Source organism: Emydura macquarii, unplaced genomic scaffold, assembly GCF_026122565.2.
Source record: "Emydura macquarii macquarii isolate MOO-44397 ecotype Brisbane River unplaced genomic scaffold, CSIRO-AGI_Emac_v2 contig_554, whole genome shotgun sequence".
NCBI lineage: Eukaryota > Metazoa > Chordata > Testudines > Chelidae > Emydura > Emydura macquarii.
The window spans coordinates 8,426,013-8,454,004 of record NW_027130691.1 but is presented as its reverse complement, the minus strand read 5'-3'; the positions used below and the strand labels follow the sequence as shown (position 1 = coordinate 8,454,004).

The window sequence follows — 27,992 nt, the reverse complement described above, 5'->3', positions numbered from 1 at the left end:
GCCGGTAGCGTTCCCGCCCCACTCCTTCCCCTGCCCCGCCCCGCGCATGCGCGCGCGGCCTTCCCTCTCCGACTCCTCTTTCCCGCTCTCCCCCCCCCAGATCACGTGACCCTGCCGCTCTCGCGCGAGCTGGCTCCGTCCGTGACCCGGAAGTGTTTGGCCGGGCCCTCCCGTCGCACGCGCACACACACACACACATGTGGGTGCCCTAGAGCGGCGGCGGCCCCTTCCCTGCTCGGCCTCCAGCCCCGTCTTGTCCCGTCCCGGGTCGGGTGGCGGCGGGTCCCGCCCCCTCTCCCCCCCGCGCCATGGGCAAAGCGCGCAAGAGGCACAACTGGAAGGCGCGGCTGCCAGCGAGCACCGGGGGGCAACCGCCGCCTGCCCCGGAGCCTGTGCGGCTGGAGCTGGGAGGAGGTGAGTGCGGCGCTGTACGATCGCCCCGGGGGAGGAAGGGCCGGACGGACCCCCCGACCGCCCCGCGCCCTCACCCCCTTCCCGAAGGGCGCCCCTTTGCGCGCGCACAGACACACACACACACTCACTCCTGCTGGGCTTCAGTGTCCCCGTGTTGGACGAGAAGGAGCTGGGTGGGACTGGGAGGTTGAACTGCCGCCGTCCCCGTGCGTCGGGGGTTCGTTGTCTCCTCTTCCTTACCCCCACAGCGCCCGTCTCGTGTGTTGGAGGCGCTGGATTGCAGCAGCATCAAGGTCTGTCGAGAGAGCAGCTGGTCTCCGCTGCACTGTTTCCCACGTGGAGCAGTGACACTCCCATGGACAGTAACTGGCTAGGCACAGCTGGGCCTGGCAGCCTGGCTGACAGCTGCGGGGTCCTGTGTGGTTGCTCCCGCTTCCTTTTTATTTCAAAGGCTGTAAACAAAGGGTGGGTTTGGGGGGCAGGCGCAGCCCCGCTTATGCCCCGAGTCTCTAGCTCTTGGTCTCTGCACAGGCCGTTTGTTAGCAGGAGGCATCTAGTGCCAGTGGGTTTGAGTTGACTTTCTAAAAAACAAAACCACATTGAGTGGGTATCTCTATTGGGAAGCTGTGAAAGGCCTGGGCTGGGGGAGAGGGGTGTTTTATAAATAGCTCCAGACTGTAGATATGTTTGGTTTAGTCATTCTTTGAGAGAAATAATTATTTGTCATGCCACAGATGTAAAATGTTAACATGGAAAAGTCCTGATCTTGGGGGCATACTCAATCACAGATAAGAGTTGTTTTGATGGGCTTGATTGTGTGTTCCTGACAGCACAATGCTTCTTATTCTGGCGAGGGACAGCAGCAAGCTCTAAAATCAAACCATTTTAAGCAGTGTGTTTAGATAGACAGTGTAGGCTATTACCGAAATCACCATTGTAACTGGCGTTCCCACAGAGAGGGAACTATTGCATTATTTGGAAGGGTCACATTGAGCTGTCATGGTTTCGAGGTACATCATCATTGGCAGTGTGGGGAAACTTGCAGTGCATTTGCTTATGGTGTACTTGCTCTAGAGTCAGATACAAGTCTGTCAATAAATCCGGGGCTACTTACCTCATAGCAGTAACAAAAGGTGTCAGTAAGTGCAAAACAGAAGTCGCTGGGCTTAGAAGTTTTTAGAAGCTTTTAGTTTTAGAGCTTTTGAGGGCTGCTAACTTGGACAAATCACCTAGCCTGTGTGTATCGTTATGAAAATAGGGGTAATATTCACTTACCGGGTGAGGATTATTTGGTACAATGTTTTGATTATAAAACTTAGTCTTTTTCACAGTGGTATTACTCAAAAGCAAGGAAAGTCAGATTTTATCATGAAAGCAATAGTAAGGACAGGAGGATTGTTTCCCTGGGCAGCCACCCTATTGGCTTTATCAATAATGTAATTGTTGCTATTGCCCTTTTATTTAAAATCAGCGAGCTCTTCAATAAGCATGTAAATGATGTGTTAAATATAAGCTATCTAGAGTGTGTGAATGACCAAAACAAACATTTTCAGATGAGGCAACACTGAAAGGAGTGGATGAAAGCAATGCCCTGGTCCTGCCGGCTAAAAAGACAAAGACAAAAAAAGCAGCTTGTGACACCAAACGAGAGAAGAAGCCCCTGAGCAAAAAACAGAAGAAAATCTTGCAGAAAGTTTTGGAGCAGAAAGAGAAGAAAAATCAGGTATGTTGCATCTGGGTAGTAAGGCTCTGCCTAGCTGGGTTGAAGCACTGGTAAAGAAAACTGTTTAAATGAGGCTATTGTCAATAAGATTCCAGGGTGGCTCCCCTGGGAGTATGAGTAAGGATTTTCTCCTTAGAATAATTTTATAACATCTGCCTATCACCAACTTGGGAGAGCAGAGGAGAAGTGTCTAGACACCTTATTGTGACCCAGTGTGGTGTCAAGAAGTGTGCAATGCCGCATGCATCTCAGTGGGATGTTGACACTGAAGCCTACTGCCAGTTTAAATTGCTACTTATTTTAGTAGAAGTGTACAGCTCCCTGGTACAGTTTGGGGCTGTGGGCAAAGTTTGGGTAGAGTCCTGCCCCTCAGCCTGACATGTGAATGCAGCGAGATGGCATGAGCACAAGTCTGGGAGCCTAGGGTCACTTCCAAGGTCTATTTCCTCTTTGCTCTTTGGACAAGTCACTTAACTACTTTGAACATCTGTAAAATAGGGATGATTCTTAGAGGGGTAGTATTCTGAGGATTAGCTAATATTTGCAAGGGGCTTTGCAAGTGAAAAATACTTTTTATTGATAATAGCATTGGGCCCGCCTTACCTCTTTCAAGATGAGTAGCATGAGACAGAATTCCATCAATTAAAATGTAAAGAAATAAGTAGGACAGTAACCCTTGACCAACCTTGCTCATGGGGTCATTACCAATACTTTATAGCCTCTCTCTCTAACTTATCCTGGTTTTTCCCAGCCTGCAAATAAGAGTATGGTTGTGTCCCTCTAGTTGTTACTTGAGCAAAATGCCAATTGACTTGGTGACTGAATAAGAGAGAGCTTGCAGGATATAACTTGAAGTGAAACTTTTTGCTGGTACAACTGCTCTAACAGTGATTTATCTAATTTTTTTCTGTAGCGAGCTGAATTGCTAAGTAAGTTAAATGAGGTCCAGGCTTCTGAGACTGAAATGAAACTTCTGTACACAACTTCCAAGTTGGGTATCGGAGGACGCATATACCAAACCAAACGGTAAACTTCCATCTATTGCTGCTGTTGTGAATCAAGCATATTACTGCTTTCTCAGTTGCTCTATTGCACATAGGTTCTTTTTTTGGTCTAAATGGCTTCTTCACCTATGCCACTATACCTGTAACTTCGTAGATTTATAAGTTATTTAAAGTGAGAATAGTTTGTGGTGAGGTAGAAAGAAAATGAGACATGTTTACAGCCTAATGTTCTTTGAGATGGTTTCCTTTTGTGGGGAGAGGGTAGGTATCTGATCTGAAGTGTGAAAATGCTAGATATATTGGGGTAAATGCCCATGATGTTCTATGTAGAACATTTCTAAATGTTCTATTTCAGGACAGTACAAGAGGCAGGCACCACATGTCCAGAGAAGATTAGTAGCATCAGTGGTGCAAATAAAAAAAGGCCCAGACTCGATTTGGAACTGGAGGCAGAACAGAAGACTGAATCCTCTGATAGTTCGGATGAGGATGAAAAAGAAGAGCATAAAGAAGCAATTGAAAACACAGTCACTGATAGCTTTACATTTAGAAAGCTGGAAGAATGTGTTAAGAAGCCACTGAATAGTGACCAGACTCTTCCTAGCACGCCAGCTCATCAAAAAGCTTCTCATAAGCCATTGTCCAAACCTGCAGTTTTCATCCCAGTGGACAGGTCTCCTGAGATACAGGTCAGTCTTCATAGTGGTTCATCACAATAAATGTTCTTCAAGGAGGAAAAATCAGAGTGATGCTCTCCATCAGACTTATTCACGGAAAAGACTTGAGTGAAGACTTGTGGGATTCACCTGCAGCAGTCAGTAACATTGATAATACCGCATACAGTGCAGAGTGCATTCCCAGCATTGCCTTAGTGTTACTAATTTCAGCTGTTCCTGGATAGAAATGCAACTTTGGGCTTTGGGCTCGTCAAGCGCGTAAAGAAGGAAATGAATTTCAGATTTGTTTCAAAATACACGTATTTGTCACTAATTCTAAATATGTAATCTGTTAACGAGCTGAGATCTTAAACCCTTTTGGTGTAATAACTGAAAGTCTTAATTGTTAAACTGAGTTTTAGTTCTCCATTATGCTAAGCGTAGTTTCAGATAGATTTAATTCTGCAGAAATTTGAAGGGGTCCACTTATAATTGAGCAGGTAATGTGATAGTGAGTTATGGAATGAGTTTCCGTTTGAAATGTTGGAGTCAGCAATGTTGTTAAACTCAAATGAATCTTAGATGACTATATGGAATGTAAGAAACCAGAGCACGGGTTTAGTTTCATGCTTGAGTAGCCAGCTACCTTTTAAGAAGTCAGGAGGGAATATTTTGCTGATCCTAGCAGTTGGTTGGCCTTTCAGTGTTTTACCCCACATTTTAAAACTTTTCAAGGCACGAGAAGGGCAACATGTTATCAAAATATCCCAGATATGAGGGGTCTATAACCACCTCTGCTCCTACAAGTATTGGACTGTATGTGTAAGTATCATTCATGACTCTTGGAGTGGAGCATGCATGATGAGTTGAATCTCTTGGACTTTTCATACAGCTTTTGTTACTGAGTTTGACCCAGTAAAAAGCCAAACAGAAAGAGGGATCAAGGCACACAAACTGAAAGTAAAGGTTTGGTTTTGTTTTCAACAGGAAGCGAGACTAAGGCTTCCTATCCTCGCTGAAGAACAAGTTATCATGGAAGCCATTAACGAGAATCCCATTGTCATCATATGCGGAGAAACGGGGAGTGGTAAAACCACTCAAGTGCCTCAGTTTCTGTATGAAGCAGGCTACGCCAGGTATGATTCTGTCTTTTACACTGAATAGTGATGAAAAATTAAAAAAAAAAAAAAAGTTCCATCACTTTCTGGTTCAGGAATTTTATTTCCACTTAATTCTCTTTTGTTAGTGCTGTTACCTCTGTGAGCAGTAATAGTGCTTACATTAGATGGACGTGAAATGAACTTGAAGGAGAAAAATCTGTGGAAAATAACCACATTGGACAGTCCTTAGTTTTCATAAAAATCCCTCCAGAAAACTTTATTTTAGAGGTTTTAAACAGTTGCCTTGTTGTAAACTTCACTGTTTTATTTTTCACAGTACAGCTATAGTACTTGCCAGTAGCTGTGAATGTAGATTAGCGAAGGGGAAAGCAGGTGGGTTCATTTCTGCAAGACACTCCACATGTTGCTTGCCAAATTGAAATAAACACTGCAATACATAGTGAACAACCATCTGCAACTTCTCTGGTGCTACAGCCCCTTTACAGGGTTAGGCGGCACAGCCAAGATGCTGCCTGCATTCCGCAGCTCGGTCCCATTCAGTTGCAATATGCATTCCGCTTCCGCAGTATTCCCTCCCCAGCCCAGGCTTCTTCCCCGAAGGAGTCATTTTGGTAGGGATTTACTTGGTCCCCCCAGTAATAAAGGAGAACCTGCCATTGTGGTAAGACAACCTCTAAGCCCACCCAGAGGAAATCCATTTGTCTGCTTTCCTGGGTTTGTGTCTAAAAAGCGTTTCTCCTCTGTCCTAGTTCTAATGGCATCATTGGAATCACAGAGCCTCGGCGTGTAGCCGCCGTGTCTATGTCTCATCGGGTCGCTAAGGAAATGAATTTGTCGCACAGGTAAGGGCTAAGATCAGAGGCTAACCAGGAAAGTCCAAAACAACAAAACCCAGCCCCCGTTAGTATAAATCTTCTGCTGAGTGGGAGAGGTTGGAGGGATGTTATCTTGTAGGATTAGCTGTAGCCTGTTCTGCTTGCCTTTCCAGAGAGGAACTGTAGGAAGTTTGGCATGAACTCAGCTCTGCTGTTCCATAGAAAAATCGATAGTGGTCTTGGTGTTAACGAGCGCTCATCGCTCCCATTGGGGAATCAGTGGATTGTTGAGGAGGTGGGGATGGTGACATGGGTAAGGGCAGGTGTGTCATAACAATGGGCCAGTTGAAAAGAGAGCCATTCTGTATCCTACGCTCTTAGAGGGGAAGGTTCCTGGGTGTTCTTAGAGGGGAAGCATTCAGGGTGTTCGGACTCGGACAATCTATGATATCCCATGCACCTTATGCTATGGCACCGCGTCGTAGCTGAATTGGGCTAAAGACAGCGTTCTAACCTGAACTCTGACTTGACTTCCTTTCCCAGGTTTTACATTTGGTCTGCAATGCCTTTTCTAGAGTGTAGCTCTGTTTGCGTAATACTGATGCTTTTTCTCTACAGGGTAGTTTCATATCAAATACGTTATGAAGGAAACGTTACAGATGAAACAAAGATCAAGTTCATGACAGACGGTGTGCTACTGAAAGAAATTCAGAAGGTAAATCACCTTCTGCAATGAAAACACAGAAGGCATATAATGTGTCTAGAGAGAAATGCCACATGTTCCTGCTAGGACCTGGCATGAGTACAAGCATTCCTTCCTCAAACAGCATCCGTTTCAGCAGTTAAGTTGTATTTTGGGGGACTAAGTCGTCTGTGATTGTTCTTTTTATGCTTGTTGGAGATACGGTTTCAGTTTCAGCTGCTGTATTGACTTTTATAGGAATAGATGTTGGGATTTCTTCCTCTCATTCTCCAGATTGAAGATGATCCAGGGATTAGGGCATCAGCCTACATTTTGGGAAATCTGGATTTAAGCCCCTGTTCTGCCTCTGGCTTCTTGTGTAACCTTGGGCATGTCACTTAGACTGTAAACTATGGCTAGACCAGAGCTGTGCTTTAGTTTCCCATCTGTAAAATGGGGATAATGCACTTCCCTATCTCACTGAGGTGTTAGGAGGACAAATGATCGAATGACCTCTAATTTGGACCACCAGCCCTACCTCTGCCCCCATTAGGCACAGCCAGTGTCAAGACCATCCATTTCAGTACACTAAAGATTGTGATGTGCTCAGATACAACCATAATGGTAGGGGGGAGTGTCATATAAACCTAGATAGATTCTAAGTGCTGCCTTGGATGACTGACCCAGCCTTAATGTAGAGACGGACCTGGATGAGACTTGACTTCTTGTGATGAGATTACTCCGCTTTCCCCTTTCCTCCAGGACTTCTTGCTTTTGAAGTACAAAGTGATCATTATTGATGAAGCCCACGAAAGAAGCGTGTACACAGATATCCTGATTGGCCTCCTGTCTCGCATCGTGCCCCTTCGTGGAAAGGTAAGTAAAGCAGAGGTGCTTGTGGGCCAAAAAACGGGTAACAGAAATGGTTCAATGCATGGAACGACTGCTCTGTGAAGAGAGAGTGGAAAAATTAGGACTCCTCATCTTGGAACTGACATGAATAAAAAAGAATGCGATGAAGCTAGATTAAATAATGAATAGCAAAGAAAAGATTGATAAGGGGCCCCTTTTTGCCTTTTTTTAATAATACAAGAACTGAGGGATGTTCCATAAGACTGATAGTCAATACACTTAAACACTGATAAAAAGAGAACAATTTTTTACCCAATGCCTACATAACTCACTGCCGCAAGAATTCAAGTCCAAGAACTGAGTGGGATTTAAACTTAGACATTTATTCTGAAAGTGAGGACCACGCACAGTTACATTAGGATGTAAAACCTCATCCTTCAAGGTATAAGCCAGCTACTGGCAATGATTAGGAAAGGGCTTCCCCCAGGGACTCTTGCACCTACCTTGCAATACCTGGTACTGGCTGCTGTTGGAGACAGGGACACTGACGTAGGCGGGCCACTCAGCTGATTCAGCATGACAATTCCTAGGTGTCTCTTTTCATTTTACCCTTGGCAAACAGGCGGGGGGAGATTCAGTGCCTGCCTTAAGGCTGGCCTCACGGTGAGTCAGTGCCAGAGCCAGGATTGCCAGTAGGATTTTTGTCTGTCAAAGGAGCACAATATTTGGCCCTCTCTCTGTACTGTCTATCATTTGACATTCTATTGTACTTCGTGCCTTCAGGCTGAGAGTGCTTTGGGGCAGAGACTTACACTTGGTGTGTGTGTTTCGGCAAGCATGTGTATATGAGTAGTGCTACATAAATTATTACAAGTGGCCAGAGTAATGCTGCAAATTTGCATTTCCACAGAAAGGGCAACCTATGAAGTTAATCATTATGTCTGCCACCCTTCGGGTTGAAGACTTCACTGATAACAAGAAACTGTTTCCTGTGGTTCCCCCTGTTATACAGGTAACGTTCATCCTAGTGGGGTCTGCTACCCCGGCTGTAATTAATGGGGTCTGACTGGGGTTTCCTTTATAAATCTGGATGCTTCTTGAGGAGTTTTTCCTTTTACTGTCTATTATTAACTGTCCTTTCAGCGATGGCTCTGTAGGCAATTAATCCTGCCTATAAATTGTTTTGAACTGTGTATTTTACTGCTTCTCTTGCTAAGAATTCCAACTCCCACTGAAGAAAGTGGTCTCAAAACTCTGAAGATTACAGTTTAAAAAACGATCCCAGCGGAGCTCTACTTTTCATAGAGTGTAATCCCTCGAATTTTGACACTGCATAATTTATAGAAAAGCCTCTTTAGATTCTAAGTAGCTCTCTGGCGTCTTTGATTCTACTGACTTGTCATCAGTTTGAGTGGTAGGAGCTGGAGAAACGCCTGCTATTTTTGTTGGTTCAGCTGAAACAGTTAACATCGTATTCAGAGCTGTTGCTCACATTGCCAGTGCACAGAGAGTGAAAGGCCCCCTGGGGGCAGGTTAGCAGCCTTCGTTCTTTCTTTGAAGTCCGAAGTCACTTTAATGTTACCTTAGTGCTGTTTGTTTAGTAGGAGTGCAAATTATTAGTGATTATTCCATTTTGCTGCACTAAATGTGGCAGCTAGATTTCTGTGAGTAGCAACCTAGGGCTAGTCTACACTAGAAGCGCTACAGCGGGGCACCTGCACAGTGTCTGGTGAAGATGCTCTGTGCTGAAGGGAGAGAGTTCTCCCATTGGCATAAAAAAACCACCCCCGCCAGTGGCATAAGCTGTGTCGGTAGGAGAAGCTCTCCCGCTGACATAGCACAGTCAGCTTACACCGACCAAAGCGCCAGTGTGATATTGCTCAGAGGTGTGACTTATTCACAGCCCTGAACGACATAAATTACACCAACAGAAGTGACAGTCTGTACAAGCCCCTAGATATAATAATCTTAAATCCTTGATTGTTTGTTTAGAAAGCTATGCTGAAAAGAGAGGACTCCGTTCAAAGTGGTAATTCTCGTTGGCTGAACGTAAAGTATAATTGGAAAGCTCTTTGTAGTATGAAAAATACTCTTATACCCTAGGGGAAAAGCCAAACAAATAGGTTTTGGTGAGCTTCCAGTCTTCTGGATCTCAAACTAACTATATGCTAGGCACTGGGGCTTTCAGACAGAACACTTTTATTTGCGGCACTAGTATTTTCAGAGGGTCAGAACAATAAAAATGAGCTTAAATACAGAGAAGAAATAGAATGGTTTACAGGAAGCTGGGCTGTTTAAAAACAAACGCAAAAGCCAGTTCTACGGAGTGTGGTGAAATGTCTGTATAACTGCGAAAAACACTTTGTCAAGGCTTTAATGAGTTTCCTGATTTTTCCCTGAACTATGGTACGTAAACCCACTTCTACTATAATTGTAAAATGGGGTTTGCTCCATGTTGTATTCTTTCCTAGGTAGATGCAAGGCAATTCCCTGTGACTATTCATTTTAATAAGAGAACTCCAGATGACTACAATGGGGAATGTTTCAGAAAAGTCTGTAAAATCCACCGAATGTTACCCGCAGGTAAGACTGCTTCAGAAAACTCTTCAGCATCTCAAATTCTTTATACTTAAAATGTTTGCCAGAAGGGTCTAAGTAGTTTCAGGGACTAAAATTTGTTAATTTTTATGGGTGTTTTTTTTAAATTATCAACATCATCTTCTGTTCTTCCTTCCTTGCGAGGGATATTGTTGGGGAATAAGCCATACTTAAATATGTTGTGGTATTCTGCATGATTTCTCATGTGTGCTAGTAAGGAAATGTGAAGTGTGGTCACCCATCATGTTCCACAGTTGTTATATTTGACATTGTGTTGTCCAAAGAGTGAGCACTAGCTGTGTGATTTCCCTTTTGAAATGACCGATATTCTCATTTAAAGTGGCCTGTTCTCTTCTAGGAGGGATTTTGGTGTTCTTAACAGGCCAAGCAGAAGTACACTCGCTCTGCAGAAGATTAAGAAAAGCCTTTCCATTCCGGAAAAATAAAACTGAAGGTAACTCCAGAGACTAAAGGGACAGCTAACTTTTAACTGTTACATCTTACTGAGACGTGAGCTTACTTTTAAGGTTTTAAGCAATGAGTGTTCCATAAATAAGCTTGGGGAAAAACCTATTGAAAGAAATCCTGATGATTCAGCTTCAGCTAAATAACCTTGAGAAAAAAGGTCTTTCTGTGTTGTGTGTGATTTCCCGCTCCCCTGGGTCCATTGCATTTCGTCACTGTTTCAGCCTAGCATTGCTTAGTGGAGAGGGTGAAAGAAGCCACAGGAAGATTTTTGGATTTGGTAAGGAATGGTGCAGTTTCCTAAAGTGGAAGATCACGTTTACATGTCTCCTACTGCAGAGAGTTAATCCTCTCCTTCAGAGTTGTCCTCAGAATATACCACTTCACAGCATTTTGCCAATCCCCAGCCACTGATGAGCTGTGATTTCTTAACATCATAAAAATGGCTCTGATGCCCACCCACCCACTTTGGTCACTTACTGCTTTTTGCTTTGACATCTTGATTTACAAGCTCCTTAAGGCAGTACCATCTTATGCTCTGCAGAGATAGCTTTCACACTCCAATAATCCCACACGCTTCTTCACAGGAGATGAAGAGAAGGAAGAGTCAGTCGAAGAAACCAGGAAATTTAAGAAATCCAGAAGGAAGAAAACTATGGTAATATCTTTTAAACTTGAATGGAACAGGCATGCAGATCAGTGGATAATTGTTGCAAAAGAGCAGGAAACTAGATTACCGCTGTTGACCTGAAAAGGAAGTATTAATTTTGGCTTTCATTTGTGTATAGCTCAGGAAAACAATGTGTTCAACCAGATTTAAAAAAAAACAGAACTTTGGTCTGATTTATGGAAACTTGTAACTATCTGGCTGTCCCTTAAGTAAAGCATTCCGTCCCACTTTGAGCTAGATTTGTAACTGCTGCGTTAGTTGGATGATTGAGGGAGAGGGCTTGAATGCATCTCTGGCCACTAAGAGGAGGGGAGAAGGATTTCCATTATTAAGCACTAATAAATTAGCGTTTAACGGAAGGAGCTCTCGAGTGGTGGCTGCAGGATTCCTTTGTGAGGAAAGCTGCTGACTGTGTAAGTGATGTGAACCTTATTCCCAACAGATCACTGAATTATTAAAATATTGCCCTCTGATTTTAGACCCTGATAGGGAAAATTGCCTGAAGTACAGGAAGGTTGTAGGGAAAGGAGAAACTTGATGTACAAAACATAATTTCTACAGAGAGCATCCTTAAAAGCATTTAACCAGCTTATCTGTCCTGGTCACCTAAGTTACAGATGCTGATTTAATGTTCCTGCCATATAAGATAATTGAAACTATTTAGGGCCATTCCCACAGGCACCTTGAGGTCATTCCAAGTTCAGGATTGGGACTGTAGAGTTGCATTTATTATCTGCTTCTAAAAGCATTTATTATCTGCTTCTTCGTGACCATTTGCACAACTGCTAATATTAAATCTAGAAAGACTTAACAGACCCCCCTTTCCTCTCCCCTAGCCGCTACCCAAAATCGATCTGAACAGTTACTCTGTTACGCCAGTGGATGAAGGCGATGAGGACAGGGAAGCTGATACGGAGGAGGAGGATGCTGTAGGCTCTGACATTGACCTAGATTTGGGGGATGATGGACTGGAAGAAGGTGCGATGCTTTGCAATGAAAATCACATATGTAAAACAAACATCGCTTAGCAACACGTGAAACTGTTACTGGCCAACTGTCCTGTTTGCTTTGTTTCTAAACTGCTGTATTGGCACTTTGGGGTGCGTAGTGTAAACCGTTATTTATAAAGGGGGTTTCTCTTTGCAGGGTTTCTGATGGCAGTTTTAAAAGAAGTGACTTACAAAATCTACCTCTTTTTTCATGTTGAAATGTATATAAAAGTTTACTTGCAAGGACACTGTTGGGAATAAAATGCCTAGTGTTTGCTTGACGTATTTTTAAGAATGCCATTTTGGTTCTTGACAGGTGAGAAGTCCAATTCTTCCCTTCCACTGTACGTGCTCCCACTCTACTCTTTACTAGTGCCAGAAAAGCAAGCCAAGGTAAGGGTTGATTTGCACAGAAATAAGGAACCCTTCTCAATACCTGACTTTAGAATGTATGCAGCAGCTCTTGGTTTGTGGACTAAAATTAGCATCTTGAAACAGCCTGCAGTGGGCAGACTTGAATGGGCCCAGTGGGAGATTCAGGTAGGGGAGAAAGCAGGCCTCAGCTGGCCTGTGTTGCCTGTTCTGTGCTCAATTCACACACCCGGAGACGTGAAGTGAGACCATGCTCATTATGATCACTTCTGTCTGTCTTGCTCGTTTGAGTTGACCTCGTTAACTTGTTTTACAGGCAGTGCATTTCATCTGCCAAACTGTGTTTGCTGCAGGTGTTCAGACCTCCTCCTCTTGGAACAAGACTGTGTGTTGTAGCAACCAATGTGGCTGAGACATCTCTTACTATCCCCGGCATTAAATATGTGGTTGACTGTGGGAAAGTCAAGAAACGTTTCTATGACAAAGTCACCGGGGTTTCGTCTTTCAGAGTCACCAGGACGTCTCAAGCATCTGCAAACCAGCGGGCAGGACGAGCCGGCCGCACAGAGCCAGGCCACTGTTACAGGTTAGCCAGTTCCTCTCCGCAGGCTGCTCGCAAAGGAGAGTTCAGTATATGAAAACCATTCCCTATCTGCTAGGCAGCCACGTGAAAGGAAAATACCAAGACTTGCCACTGTGTATCTGGCAGCTCCCCTTGTTTTGGTTTCGTGCAGTTCATTTGTTTAGAATTAAGGCGTCGAAGCGCCATTTGGTAAAACAGCCAAAATACAGAACACTTAAAATGATCCAAATAGAACTGCCCAGCCCGTGTACAGACCCTAGATAATGTTAGCAAAGAGGGAAAGGATTGCAGGAGATTAAGTCTTACAAGCTTAACTCCTGGAAGGCTTCCTTGAAAATCCCTTGTCTGCCACTGTCTTGTGACGAAGGTCTGGATGGGACTCTAGAAGGAGTCACGATTTCCTAACTGCAGTGCTGCTAGCTGCCCCTGGCACAAGAAATGAGACTTCAGTGGGAGGAACTGGCCCGGAATGACTGGTGTGACACTGCAGGGCATTAGCCCGGAAGCTAGCCCATTTGCTTGGCTTAACTTTTTTTATAACCTAGTCAGCAGTTGGGTTATATTTTATTTAATTGAAACTGATGTAGTGTGATCATTTCCTCCTGTGCAGTACGTTGATGGTGTGACCTCATTTAGTGGAGGAGAATGCCCTGCAACTGCTTGCTCTTGCTGACTTAATTTGGCTTAATTTGTACCACTGTGATTTTTACAGATATCTGTTGCTGGTTCTACATCGAGTGCCCATTCAATGATGTTCTCAGTGTTTTGATTTGAAGAGGAATTGATTTATCTTTTTTAGTATTTTAGCTGTACATGTGGTTAAGGTACTTCAAAATCTGGAGATTAAACCTTTAAAAATTCACTTTTTTTAGGCCAAAGCAGTTTAAAAAACAAAACAAAACACCCCCAGACACTCCAAAAAAGCCCTTTTGCTGTTTTCATCTCTGTGAAGTGTGTGGTGTGAGTTCAAATTTCATAAGTCTCTAACCAGCATTTCTCTTTCATTAGGCTGTATTCATCAGCAGTTTTCAGTGATTTTGAGAAGTTTTCTCCTCCGGAAATCACAAGGCGACCTGTGGATGACTTAATTCTACAGATGAAAGCGTTAAACATTGAAAAGGTGAGCCAAAAAGCCAGCTTTACATTATAGCACTCTTTAAATGTCTGCTGAGAGCCAGAATAAGCATAAATTGCCCTAGTGCTGTCTGTTTTGTTAGAGGATCTGTTGTGCCTTGTACCATTGGGCGGGGGAGGTGCTAGGTTGTAGTCCCAGGGCTTGGTTTGCATTCGGCTCTGGTCTTGCAATGCATTGCATCAGATCCCCTCAATAGGCTTTGCAACCTCATCTCCACTGGTGCTTGCACTGTGCTTCTTCATCTTCATTCTCATTAAAGCAGCCAACAAAGCACAGACCTGCTATTTCAAAAGGGGGGGAGGGGGATAATGAAATCTGTTTTTTAAAAGAATTGAGGTCACGTTCATACAAAGGGAGCAATAAAAGCTTACATTTACACTAAGTGTGTGTATGTTAACTTCACAAGTGTCCTCCTCTAAGCCTCTCAGCCCCCTTCTGAGGAGAAATATCTCCATTTTTATGGAGGGGGACTCTGAGATGCACAGGCTAAGGACTTGCTTTTCAGACGTCCTGAATATCCCTAGCCTCTCGTTGCCTTAAATTGGATGTTTTGGGTGCTCCGCACTTGTGAAAATCAGGCCTTCAAGCAGCTTGTCGAAGGCCATGCTTTGATTCAGTAACAGGCAAGAGTTAAACCCGTTCTTCCTGCCTCCTAATTGCATGCCCTAGTCACGTCCTTCCATGTGTCTGTTTCTCTGTTCTGGGAGTTCTCCTAAATCTATTGCCTCCCTTGGCTTTTGTAGCCAAAGAGGACTTGTCTCCGATGAACTGCATCCCAACTCTGCTCTTCAGCTGTTGCGGTGTCAGTTATATCGTTTGTTGAAATGGTCTTCCTGTGTTCTTAGGTAATCAACTTCCCTTTTCCAACCCCGCCTCCAGCAGAGGCACTTGCAGCTGCTGAGGAGCTGCTCATAGCACTGGGAGCCCTGCAGGAACCCCCCAAGACAGGAAGGTACGGTGTCCCACAAGGTCTCCCGCAGGTTTCTCTACCGGTATGACTGACTGAGGGTCATAGCAGTGGCTGAAGGCAACAATAAGTGTGTGTGTGGGGGGGGGGTTGTTTGTTTATCCCCCTACATCCTCTTTTAAGTGATGTTGGTGAGACGGAGCTTTGGCTGTCTCCCTTCTGTGCTAGTTCCCTGATCATCTCCCCTGGGTACCAGTGCGTTAGCAGGTTTGTCAGCTGGGCCGCTTCCCAGAATTTTTTTTCACTTCCTAGTTTTTCATAAACTGGTGTTTAAATCAGTCAAGTTGAGACCGAGCCAGACTTTAATGGCTTGGTTTTTGCTCCTCCTTCCTTGGATTTCCACTGCATCTTGAATCCAGACAGCTTGTGAAGCACTGTATAAAACCGTAGGGATGGGGATCATTTCATGCACCACTGAAATCTTGGTTAATAATATTAAGAGGCTTTTCCAGGCCTTCTAATGTTTGTGCAGATCTATATAAAGGTGAAACGAGGAGACCCGATAGCTCAGTGGATTGATACTGGCATATGAAGCCTTTCATTTCCAAAGCCTTGGCTACCTCCACATCCTTGCAGCAAAATAAGTCCATTTTAATTCACCCCTTTTGTTGTTTGGCGCAGGTCTCTGTGTGGCCATTGTTACTCTGGAATAAGTGCCCTATTTTGATATTCACTTAAATCAGTAAATAGAACAATTTAAACTACATCAAAATCAGACACTTTGTTCTGAAATGAGTGTTCGCATGCAGATTTGAAGTGAAATAACAAAAGGGGTGAGTTAAAACCGATGCAGTTCCTTTGCTGTGAATTTGTGTAAATCAGCCCTAAATCGCTGTTTCGAATGCAGCCTGGTCTGCTAGGGACAGAAACTGTCACCATATGATTCTTGTTCTGTGAAATGAATTCGTTTTTCAGCCTAACTCCTGGTGCCCAGGAGGCAGAAACCACCCTCACACTTGGTACCCTTGCTCACACCCTGCAAGCCCCAGGAGGGAGAATGAGCCCTCTGACACTTGGAGGTGGTCCCTCTAGGTCAGGACGGAGGCAGTGTTGGGAAGAGAAGAATTCAGGCTCAATTTGGCATTTTTCATCACCACAAAAATCACATGCACAGTTAGAAAGAAGTACAGGTGTGCAATAAACAGCTGGCTGGTCAAAGTCTACAGAAAAAGCTTACGTTAAAGAGGGAAAATGCTGTTCTCAAATGACTTGGTTTCCCCCCTCTTCCAGGCTAAAAGAGCTGCAGATAGCAAAGCTGAGCTGTCCGATTAGTCCCTTGGGCATGACCATGGCGTCCTTTCCTGTGGCCCCACGCTATGCTAAGATGCTTGCTTTAAGTAAGCAGCACGACTGTCTGCCGTATGTCATTACCATAGTGTCCGCAATGACCGTTCGAGAGCTCTTTGAAGAGTTTGACAGGTAAGTGGCTTAAGGAGCCAAAGATAGATTCCCTTAGCATCAGAGTGTAAAAGTACAGCAAGAGTGGTACTGCTAGGCATTGCTTTGTGGAATACCAGCCAAAACTGGAGAGACAAGCTGGACAGGAAAATGGTCTATAAAGTAAAGAAGTGTTTGTTCTTAACTCCTTATATACTGCATCTCTAATGGTAACCCCATAAAACCAGTGCCTGTAGAGAGAAACGTGAAGGTGGCAGCGAAGTATGAGTGGCTGTCCTCTGTATTCTGTGCTTGATGGCATTAATTAGAATGACAGCCTTTTAGAAACCTGGAGATCTCTTCTCCCCATTTCTAACCTTCGTTTTATGATTGCACTACTAAAAAGTTACAGAGAACAGACTAAAATGCAACCCATGTATAGCTGATGCCAGTGGTCGTTCCACCAGCTACCTGAAGTTGGAAAGCAATAGGGGAAATCAGAGTAGAGGAAGGATATTCTGTTAACTGTGACCAGCATGGTGTCTCTCTGTTGCGATCCCCACCACTAACGGTTGAGTACTTTAAAAACTCTCACTCGGGGTTGTTTTGCCATTCAGTCTCACTTGCTGGACTGGGTCCATATCCCCTTGACAGGAGCAAGGTGGTGAGCCTTAATCTCCCTAGTCCCCCTCAACACCCTGTTCAGACGAACCCCTCTCTGAGAAGATACACCTCTGGCTACACAAACAGCGGTGTCCCTGATCCTTTGTGTAGCCTCTGAATACCCCTGGGAATGGAGTACCAGGTGTGGAATTCACACTCCATTCTCCTATGTGGTAGAACAACCAGTGGAGTATCAGGGCAGCACTTTCTCCTCCTAGTCATCCAGTTTTATCCATTTTGGATCAGCCTGAGATGAACAGATTGAGCCCTGGGTTTTCTTTTTATCTTCCAATTTTATATAGGCTTTTTGCTACCAATTTGGTATCAGTCTGTCTGATGTTTAGCGATACCGGAAGGGAAAATACAGTGCTGCTTTTACATGGCTCCTGGGGTTTGCTAGAAAGCTTGAAAGTGTATTGATTGTGCTTTCGGTTTAGACCAGCTGTAAATGAAGAAGAGACAGAGAAGCTCAAAGGGAAGAAAGCAAGAGTTATACAGATGCAAAGGATCTGGGCTGGACAAGGGCCTTTTCAAAAGCTAGGAGACCTCATGGTGATGTTAGGTACGACTGCCAGTGACTTCAATATACCGCTTATTGCAGGGAGGGGATTAATTTCAATCAACATAATTGGATATACAAATCGGAAGGATTCCTGGCGCCATGGGGGAGAGAAATGTGTACAACAAGGGCCACTTGCTGTTCATAGACGTAGAGTTCTGTAATCCATTTCTTGTCTGCTGGAGGATGATGTTCTGTAATATGTTCACCACTGCATCCTCCAGGCTAGTTCCAGCCAATAAGCAAACCTGAATAGACAAACTGTTGGATTCGCTGCCCCCCTTGGAGGAAATGTTCTGCAGCCTAATAAATGTCACCTTTTGGAAAGCTACATTGCTTTTTTTTTCTTTGTTCTTTCCCTGCTGAATAAATGTTCTCTTCCAGGAGCTGTGGGGGCCTGTGAGTATGCCGGGTGTAGTCCTAAATTCTGTGACACGAATGGGCTGCGATACAAAGCCATGGTGGAAATCAGGCGCTTGCGGGGGCAGCTGACAACAGCAGGTAAAAGTTTAGCAGCAGACAGCCCAGTTGCTGGCGTGGGCTTTCTATGCTCAGCACCGTGCAGCCCTTTACACTGCCAGCAGCATAGCCCAGGCACTGTTGCTCACATCTGTGGTGTTTTCTATAAACCAGTTTAACTAGAGGTGGTTAAGTCTCTATGGTGAATGTCCATGGCTTTAGAGAAGAAGCCAATATTTACCTATCTTCAGGTAGTGGTAAATTAACTGGAATCTTTCTAGTCACACCGTTTTCTGTCCAACTTTTGTGAGACTCTTAACTACTCCTGCTTTTCTTCAGTGAATTCAGTCTGCCCCGATGCTGGCCTCTTTGTTGATCCAAAAATGAAGCCCCCCACGGAGACCCAGGTGACCTATTTGCGACAGATAGTGTTGGCGGGGTTAGGGGATCACATTGCCCGAAGGATCCAGGCGGAGGAACTTCTGGATGAGAAGTGGAAAAATGCCTACAAGGTAAAGATCAGTGGCTTGGCTCAATTTGACCATCGCCATCCTGTAACACTGTGATCTAGAAATATAGTTCTAGGTGGAGCATGGTTTAGTCAGTGACTCTGTTCCCAGCCCCGCTCTGGTGTCACTGTATGGTGTTAACTCTTCCATGCTGCAGTTACCCTAGTCATCCTATGGGGGTGATTATTTTCTATGGTGTCTCAAAGATGTTGGGAAGCTTAATGAATGGCTATTCACAAAGTGCTGTGAGATTCCGAGATGGAAGGGGATGCAGAAAACCATGGTGTTACCAAAAATCTCCATCACATAGAGAACATGAATGGTAAATTTGTGAAGGATTTAAACTAGGTACTCTCAAAGAACTGGATTGCTAATAATCACCCTCCCCTTCCATGCCACCCTTCACTTTGAACCTTTTGTGCTTTCTTCAAGACTCCTCTGCTGGACGATCCAGTCTTTATCCACCCAAATTCTGTCCTCTTCAAACAACTCCCAGAGTTTGTGGTGTATCAAGAAATCGTTGAAACTACTAAAATGTACATGAAAGGTAAGATTGCTCCCTCTTCAGATCCTGTCCGCAGTTCACTATTGAATCCAGAGCAGGTTTCACATAATCACAGCGCATGCTGGGGGTGGGGATCAATAGAGGGCACTGTCAGATTTCTCGTTTAGTTGGAATTTATCCTCAGGACTGAGCGGCTGTGTCCAGCTGGAAACGGAGCTGCCCAGCCCTTGGTTCCTCTGGGCCTCCTCAGCGTAGGCAGCCGTGGAAGCTGCTGCTGATTTCCGCCTTGTTTACATTATCCCAGACCACTCCCCTCAGACTCCTCATGGTCTTTCCCGTCCCAGGTCCAGAGTTTGGATTGGCTTGGGAGAACACCATCCAGATGCACATTGTGTTCTCCGGGGGGTTCTCCTCCTACCCCCACAGACTTTCAAATGAGCCATATGATCAAAAGAGGAGCTGGAGCCCCTGGGCTGGCAGCTGCTTTCCAGAGTCCAGCCAAAGAAAAATGGGCCTGATCAAGTCAGATTGTGCCTTCCCTCCCACTCAAGAAAATGATATGGGGCAGGAAAGTGAGGCTTGGGCTCTGAAACAAGGGCTTAGAGTCCTTTCCACCCTCCTTGGCCTAACCTTCGACTGTAGGTCAAACAAAACTGTGCTGGAATCCTTGGGGCTACTTTAAAATGGACCCTGAGGCAACACATTTTAGGACCCCACCTCCAGTGAGTGCGAGTTTCACGGAACGTTACGCCTGCATAAACGGAACTGAAAAGATGGTTGTCAAGGCAAAGATGCTTCATTTTGTAGCATGTGTTTCCATTCTGAAGGTGTTTCGGCAATTGAAGCTGAATGGATCCCAGTCCTTTTACCTCCATACTGTCACTTTGGAAAGCCTTTGGAAAATCCTCCTCCATTTTATTGCCCTGAAACAGGCAGAATAAGATGCCACAGACCAAGTATCTTCTGTAAGTTTCCTGATGCATTGCATGTTGTAATGTAGCTCTGATGCGTATTACATTCACCTGAAAACCGCTCTGCACTGCCCTATCGGCTGTAAGGCCTTGGAATAAAATCTGTGTCCGTCCAAAAGGACCCTGCTAGTCTTCAGTGTTGTACAACAGGATACCTTGATTTGGCTTACGAAGCTCCAGTGGGTTTTCTAGAGTTAGCGTAGAGCTGCTAGCATGATAACCTCTTGGCGCTGGTATTGCTGTGATGTGTGTCACACCCTGTCCTGTGATGGAGAACTTCTAATGTCGCCGTTACTGGCTCTCCATTTCCCTAAATGCCTGCCATGTCTGCTTGCGCTCTGCAGTCTTACACTAATAGCAAATCCATGTTGAGGATTAAATGGAAGACCTAACATGACCTGTATTTCCAGATCGAATAGGCTGGCAACTTCCAGCAGTGGAGGTAGATTACCCAGAGGGCATTGATCGCTACAAATACTTTGCCAAATTTTTATTGGAAGGAAAGGTAAGTGTATTACAACTTGCATGGTTTCCCCTTACGTTTTAGAGCATCCTCTTACCTTATGGCAAGCGTCTAACAAATGGTAATATTTATTTTAGATCATTAAACAACTGGACTGTTACAAAAGTTGTTTGCTGTCCAGTCCGCTCACAATGCTGAAGACATGGTCCAAGTAAGTTGTTAAAACAATCGACTAAACATGTCTCATGCCACCCAGCAGTGTTGTTAGTCACTTGAGCCTTGTTAAAAGAGAGAGGCTTTCAAACTGGGAAGAGTATTCAGGTATTTACCTCAATTGTTACTGGGAGAGAAGGAAAATTGTCCTCGCAAACCTAAAGCCAATGGCCTCTATCAAGCAAAACTGGGGTATTGTAAGGATCCTATACTTACACATGTGAGTAGTTACGTTGGTTTCAGTGGGATTATTCATGTCAGTACATTTACTTGTGTGTGTAAGTATTTGCAGGATCATTCCCTGGGACTCTGTATTTAATTTTCTTCATAATTTAGCCAGATAAATCATTTTCAGTTTTCTAACAAAATAGAACTTCCAAAGTAATTTGTCTTTCACCTGGTTTTGCCTCTTGTGGCACTGACATTGTAGCAGTATAATGATCAACCCCCCCCCCCCACAACACACCTTTTAAGATCTCAGGAACCAACAGATGCCTTTCACAACATGTGATGTACCTCATCCAGTGTAGGAAATCTGCACCACACTTTCAAAAGATGAGCCTGGGAGCTTAAATTCATAACTTTGCTAGGCACTAAAAATCATGGTCTTATTAAAGACACTGGATTTGTGGTTTATTACTGCAATCTGTAACCCACTAACCCCCATTTTGTCTTATGATTACATGGTGTAAAAGGACCACTTCACCTTGAATGGTCTCTTAAAATATGTGCGAACTACTTATGCTAAATTGTCTGTTCAACCATGTATTTAGCTGTGATACTCTGAGTACCTTTCGAGACCTGAAGAGCTCTGTGTAGCTCGAAAGCTTCTCTCTCTCACCAACAGAAGCTCGTCCACTAAAAGATAACACCTCACCCACCTTGGCGCTCTAATATCCTGGGACTGACACACCTACAGCAACCCTGCATACAAGAGTGTTAGATTTCAAGTTGAGAAAGTCCCTTTAGCTGGCGGTGCATGTTTTATGTCTACATCTAACCTCTAAATCAGTATTGTTTTATAAAACAAATGCAGAACACTGAACTGTAAGCACTAAAGTAAAGATGCATCCATAATATAGTTAAACAAATTAATTTCGTTTACATGTATAATTGATCCCCTTTCATTTTGGAATTCATTCAGGCTTCAGCCCCGGACAGAAATTCTACTGAAGGCTCTTGTTTCAGAAAGTGCTGATAATCGTGATGCTTTACTGGCTGCATGGGAAAAACATCCCAAGTGTAAGTGTTCAGTTTGTTTGGTGGTGGTGATTAACCATTCCAGCCATGGAGTTTTTATTTGATTTCAAGCAGAGCTGCTCTTTTGGACTTGAAAGGAATTAAAGACAGTTTCTCCTTAGGGTGGGTAGCTCATGTTGTGGTTTTGGTCTTTCAGTAGGACTGTTGAGAGAGCTCTTAAAACAGTCCTCCTAGGGAAATTAATATTTGAAGAGATTTTTGTTAATTCCCCCCCAAAATACAGTGCTCTGGATTTGTAAAAGATGGGCAGACTTGGTAGCAGCCCTGTCATAGCGTGGCCATGTTCTAGGAAGAATCCTGTGCCAATTAAATTTGTTGGACAATATTAACCAGACCAGATAATCTGACCTTTACACAAGATGCTGAAAGGCATAAAAATCCTTCCCTCCTAGGATTCCCAGTACTAACAGGAACAGTAACTCCTGCAGTCTTGTTCATACATGTAGATCCTTAAAACGCTTTCAAAGTGTTAACTGTTGGACAAGTGTTTTCCCTACTTTTACTGGTGGGGAAACTGAGGCAGAGGTTAATGGCCTAATCTAAGGTCCCAGAGAGAGCCTTGAGTAGTTCCTGGTTTCCAGTTCTGTGCCTCTCTATGTATCCTGATTACTCTTAAGCCTTAATTTTAATCATGTGAACAGGCCCATCAGAGTTAATGGTACTACACACATGGATCAGGGCCTTAATTTGGATTTAATGATGATTAAAAGATGTTTATCTTCATCACAAAAAAACAGATGGCCCAACACTTTCAGCTGCACTTCTCTCAAGGAGAAAAGTTCGATCTCAAGTTTGTGGCCCTGAACGCTGAGTTGTCCTTTGGAATGAATGTGTGCCAAGGAGTTTATTTGCTTTTTCATGCGAAAACAGCAAACTAATAATCCAGCCTTCCATTACTATATTTTTAGTTCAGTGGATGTAATCGTAGTTCAGTTCTTTTACAGACTCTCTTGAAAGCATGATCAGACTGACCCAGTTGTAGAGCCTCTCCCACCGTTAGCTATTTGGGTTCTGTAGTCTTCTGATGTTTCATCTCTTTCTGTTTCAGACTTGCTGTCTGCGTATTGCCAATGGATCCCTGAAATTATGCACAATGATGTAGCCAAGCACTGGCCGCCTGTGACATGATGAATTGTCAAGCTTTCTCTTCTGCAGTTAATCCCTACCTCACAGACATAGCTAGAACTACCTTTTTCTAGGAAGACTCGTAGAAAAAGAAAAGTCCATATTTTGGTGAGGAGTGGGGAGAAACATTTACTGATGGAGGACGTCCTACCAGTTGTTTTGCTAGGATGTTTTGTAATATTTATTATCTCTTGGGTAATTTATCCATTGTATTTAATTGATTTTTCTTAAAAGATTCTTTTTAGACTTTATTAGTCAATTGGACTAAAGCAGAGTACTTGACTTGGGCAAGTAAAGAGATTTGTAGGTGACTGCCATGCTGTAGTTTAAAAAAACAAAATCTCTCTAGTGTTCCTGGCCATCCAGAATGGATGCCTCATATGCAGATGTGCAGGTCAAGACATAGATGAGTATGTAGGCTCTTCTATTCCAGTATCTTTCATCATTCAGATTCGACACGGAACCAGGATAGCCATAAACCTCACACCTGGAATCCACCCTTCTTTTTTTAAATTCCCTTCTTGTTGGATTGCTTTCTCCAACTGTTTTTTTTTTTTTGTTTTTTTTTTTCTGCAACTTCCCTCTGCAGCCAGCCTGCTTGTGTCCAGCCCCTGTGGGGTAAGAGTCCCAGGACTATCTCCTGCTAGATAAGACGTTGTGCCTTGCCAAGAATCCCATTGGTGCTGGTCTTGTTTCATTTGGTTGGCAAATGCTGTAGAGTTATTTGTATGTTCAATTTGTAGAATGCAAAACTCCTTTGGAAAAGTAATGTGGGTGGGGTGACAAGGGTATGAGAGAGGCCTTATTTCTAAACAAATCTAATCTTTAATGTCAAAGATTAACATGATTAAAGCCTCATAAAAAGTATAATGATTTCCTTGCATAAGCAAGTCAGCATCCCCCACTAAACTGAAGATGGATTAAATGTGGAAAAAGCTGACATGGCTTGTTTGGGGTCTGACTATTCAGAATGTATCTCCAGAAATGTGGTGAGCTATTGTGTATAAAATAGGTATTTTTATCCTTAATAGAGGCCATGGACCTACAATTATTGAAATATGACCATAAATAGTTGTTTGAAACTGTTTATATATTGTAAAAAATTGTTTATATCTTGGAAGGGGATTTTGTTAATTAAACTGTTTATTTCTTCTTATCTCTGATGACTAATTTTTCAGGTTCCTTGTAACAGGTTTGCAGAGAGGTAGACATGTCCTTATTGTATAGATTAGCAAAGCAGGGTATAGATCATGGCTAATTCTAAGGAGGCCCTTCCTTAATACTGCCAAAGGCAAATAAAATGGTTCCTAAGAAAATCCAAAGTTTGGTATTTTATCAAGTTTAATTTTCTTATGTGTTTTTTATAAAAACATTGAACCATAAATGGGCTTGGCAGCAGTTGATTTTTATTTTTTTATAATTTCAGCGGATATCAGTTTATTTCTAAACATTTTGTTACTTTTATCCATTTAAATTTTCACAGTTGTGTAAAAGTATGGGTTTTAGGCATTTTATTTTTATCCATTGACATTTTCCCAGTGGCGAGAAATCATGAGGGTGTAATTGACAGTAGATGTTGAGATTCAAAGAGCTAATGCTTTATAATGGTTGAAACAAATTTTCATCATGTAATAAAGTATAGGAAGCAAATATGCCAAACTTCAACTAAAAGCCGATGACTGCACCTGTAGCATATACCATCGAATACATGCAGCAACTAATCATCTGCTTTTCTGGACTGGCAAGGCGACTTGGACCCTCAGCCTCAAGAACATCAAACTGCTTTATTAGCTTGCTCCATGCAAAAGGTATTCTGCCTCTGAAATTGCAATTGACGACACACTGCTTAATGCAGTTCAAAAACATTGCTATTTTAGCAGCACTTTAATAACACCATGATTAACAATGAAATCATGCAGTGCTTTTCTCAAGCTAGTTCTGCCTGTGGCTGACTTCGTTGCCACCTGTGGAACATGAAAGGCATTCGACTTTGCACCAAGATTAGTGTCTGTCGGGTATTGGTGTTAAGCCCTCTTTTCTACAGCTGTGAAACATGGACACTCTCAGCTGGCACTTGAAGCAACTAGAGCATTTTAATATACGCCATCTGTATCTCATCTGTAACATCAGGTGGTCGAACAGGATACCAGACATTGAAGTCCTGGACCGGTGCTGCATGACTAGCATTTATGAATCCCACTGCAGCTTCTCTGGGCTGGTCACCTCTTGCGTATGGATGATACGCTATTCCCCCAAGTTGTATTATATGGACAGTTGAAAATGGGAACATGGATGTGGGGAGATTAGTGAAAACTATGTAAGGACACACTCAAAGTTCACCTGAAAGGTGGCCAGGTCAATGCACATACATTGGAAGCTGCTGCTGCCATCAATCAGTATGGCAGCTGATCTGTTGGTATGTGATTAAAGCCCCTGAACATGGCAGAAGAGAACAAGGCTGAAGAGAAGCATGAGCAAAGGAAGTAGGCTGTGACAAACGGAGCTGGTCATATCTGCCTGTGTGCAGGAGCATCTGTGGATCTCTCGTGAGTTTACATTTGCACAAGAAGATGCACTGCAAGAAGCTCTCATGGGTTGACTCCAGTGGGAGACTGATGACACAAGCCAATATCTGTGGCTAAAGTTTGTCACCCATAAAATTTAACTGAAAGGCAGGCGCAACTTAAAAGTGCAATTGAGGCTAGAAAAGTGTAATAACAGCACCACCTCAACAGCTTAATTCCCTGGTTGTCTGCGTCTGCCAGTCACAGTTTTTATTCTTAGTGCTGCAGAGCAACCTGTTCTTACCAGAACATGACCTAAGCTGTATGTAGTGGGGGATGAGGTGACATTTGAGCAAACAAGATACAGAAGTATGGTAAACAAACCCTTGAGGTCGTGTGTAGAGTCCCTATCTTTTCTAAATCAAAGCATAAATTAAATTGCTATAGGCAGACTCAGGCTTTTCTGTATCGCAGTTCTGCACTCATGGTCGGGCTGAGAGATACCCTTCTGTATTCCATAGTGATCCTGCACCTGCACATGAATTGAAAGGAAGTAGTGAGTGCGCTGTCCGGTGAGGTGGCCAAGAGGAGAGCTCTAGTAACAACCCTTACCCAAATTAAGAATAGCAGGGGCAGCAAGGAGCAGCTTTGCATTCTCTAGCTTAAACCACTAGCTCCACTTCCCTTTCCCCTTCTACTGGTGCAACGTTTTGTTCTGCTAAAGGCAGTGCTCGCGTTGCATCAATGCGCTGTTGCTTAACCCTGTATTAGTTTACAACTAGGTATGAGGCAAGGAGGGCAGCGATTGTCAGGGGTAGCAGAAATAATTCAGGCAGGACGCTCTGTATTTTAAATCCGGGGATTAGAATATGCCCTTTGCATTGCAAATACCAGCACCGTGACGTCAAAGGACCTGGTTGCTCTGAGCTTGCAGCAGCTCGCTCCACAGCACGCCTTGCTGCCTAGCAACAGCAGGTACTTGGCTGCAGGTCCCTCTCACCGCTTTTCTCGTTAAAAGCAGACACACACCAACACACACCTCCGGCAGCGGCCTGAACGCAAAATTTTGCTGCCTCTTTCGCAAGGGAAAGAGACAAAAGTGGAGATGCCGGGGATTGAACCCGGGGCCTCATACATGCAAAGCATGCGCTCTACCACTGAGCTACATCCCCTCGGCGAAAAAGGTGCTGCAAAGCAGAAGTAGAGCCGTGCCCTCGGCTGCTGGGTCGCTGCTCCTTGACGGAGCGTGTGCATCCTGCTGGGGAAGGCGCTTCCCTCCTCTGCCACCCTGACTCCCCTCCTGAGACCGGCTTGCTCCGCTCCAGCCCGCACCGTGCAGCCCGGCCCCGGCCTGGCAGCGCCCCCATCCCCAGCTCTGCGTGCATTGCACCACCGACAGGCGCCCCCCCCTTCTGCACGGGGCGGGGGGGTCTATGCACAGCGCCACCCCCGCTAGGCAGCCTTACCCCCACCCCCAGCCCCGAGTGGTTCCCTCCTGACCTTCCCTAGGGCTCCCTAACAGCTCCCCCTGCAACGCCCTGTCAGCCGGGGCGCGGGGGGATGAGTGCAGCCTGCCGCGTCTGTTTGGTGCAGAGGGGTTTGCAGGCTGCGCACCCCCGCGTGGCAGGGGCTGAAGGAAGCGGCTGGGCGGTGCATGCACTAGAAGGAAGCCCTGGAATGACGGGGCAGAGGGAGCGGGGCAGGCTCAGCCCTGGCCCCCCCCAGGCTGTGCGGCGAGTTAAAGCCCCGCTGGTGGAACAGAAGCCATGGCTGGGTGCTTGGCAGCGCGCATGCCTGGCATATCACAGCTTGTGGGGGCCTTTTTCCCAGACATATCCTCGTTAGTATAGTGGTGAGTATCCCCGCCTGTCACGCGGGAGACCGGGGTTCGATTCCCCGACGGGGAGGCCTACACGTTTTTGGCTAGAGACATTTTTGCTTTGCTGATGGAGAGGGAAAACCAAACCTTCCCTGAAACACGCTCATTGATGCAAGCCGGCCTTCGCTTGGAAACGTCTTTGGCCAAGCCACCTGCTGTAAAGGTTGCTTGCAGATTATTTTGCTTGAATGAATATACCCCTAAAAATGAGGGCCTCCTCCCCAATCAGGCCAGAAATTGATTCCGTGTCATATGTGATCATTTATTGCAGGCCACCTGGCTGCAGTGACAGAGACGCAACTCCTCTGAAAACATGATTGTGCTGAAGAAGTTTTGGCGTATGGATAACCGACATCTCTATGTAACCAGACGATAGATTAGAGAAATAGGAACTGCATAAATCCTGCCGCTGCTGTGAAATTAATGGAGCAGTGAACTGGGAGGGGATGTTATAGAATG

General features: G+C 44.4%; 1 protein-coding gene and 2 non-coding genes across 4 annotated transcripts; 2 read left to right on the top strand and 1 right to left on the bottom strand.

The window, feature by feature from the left end:
- Positions 1-204: 204 nt before the first annotated feature.
- On the top strand, positions 205-24,449 carry DHX37 (DEAH-box helicase 37). 2 transcript variants are annotated; one of them, XM_067539738.1, is made up of 27 exons: positions 205-414; positions 1,968-2,137; positions 3,051-3,163; positions 3,497-3,830; positions 4,785-4,933; positions 5,668-5,760; positions 6,352-6,448; positions 7,178-7,291; positions 8,178-8,279; positions 9,739-9,850; positions 10,224-10,319; positions 10,918-10,988; positions 11,837-11,978; positions 12,306-12,382; positions 12,715-12,947; positions 13,953-14,064; positions 14,925-15,031; positions 16,277-16,465; positions 17,524-17,648; positions 18,033-18,146; positions 18,444-18,616; positions 19,046-19,160; positions 19,946-20,083; positions 20,500-20,594; positions 20,690-20,763; positions 21,910-22,007; positions 23,074-24,449. In XM_067539738.1, exons 1-27 carry the CDS (start codon positions 309-311, stop codon positions 23,151-23,153), a joined length of 3,429 nt encoding a protein of 1,142 aa, XP_067395839.1. In that variant the 5' UTR covers positions 205-308; the 3' UTR covers positions 23,154-24,449. The 2 variants fall into 2 exon arrangements, with proteins under 2 accessions (XP_067395839.1, XP_067395838.1); XM_067539737.1 differs by having other exon boundaries at positions 18,030-18,146.
- Positions 24,450-26,754: 2,305 nt separating this feature from the next.
- Positions 26,755-26,826, bottom strand: TRNAA-UGC (transfer RNA alanine (anticodon UGC)). Its single transcript has one exon. It is a non-coding gene; the product is annotated as a tRNA-Ala (tRNA).
- A 663-nt stretch (positions 26,827-27,489) lies between these two features.
- TRNAD-GUC (transfer RNA aspartic acid (anticodon GUC)) lies at positions 27,490-27,561 on the top strand. The gene has a single exon. It is a non-coding gene; the product is annotated as a tRNA-Asp (tRNA).
- The last annotated feature ends 431 nt before the right edge of the window (positions 27,562-27,992 follow it).

What these genes read in the sequence shown, in the direction of transcription:
- DHX37 (XM_067539737.1), top strand. Translation starts at nt 309, where the DNA reads ATGGGCAAAGCGCGCAAGAGGCACAACTGGAAGGCGCGGCTGCCAGCG. An exon ending in CGCATATACCAAACCAAACG is followed by an intron (nt 3,164 to 3,496) that starts GTAAACTTCCAT and finishes GTTCTATTTCAG; the next exon opens with GACAGTACAAGAGGCAGGCA. An exon ending in CCAGAAGGAAGAAAACTATG is followed by an intron (nt 10,989 to 11,836) that starts GTAATATCTTTT and finishes CCTCTCCCCTAG; the next exon opens with CCGCTACCCAAAATCGATCT.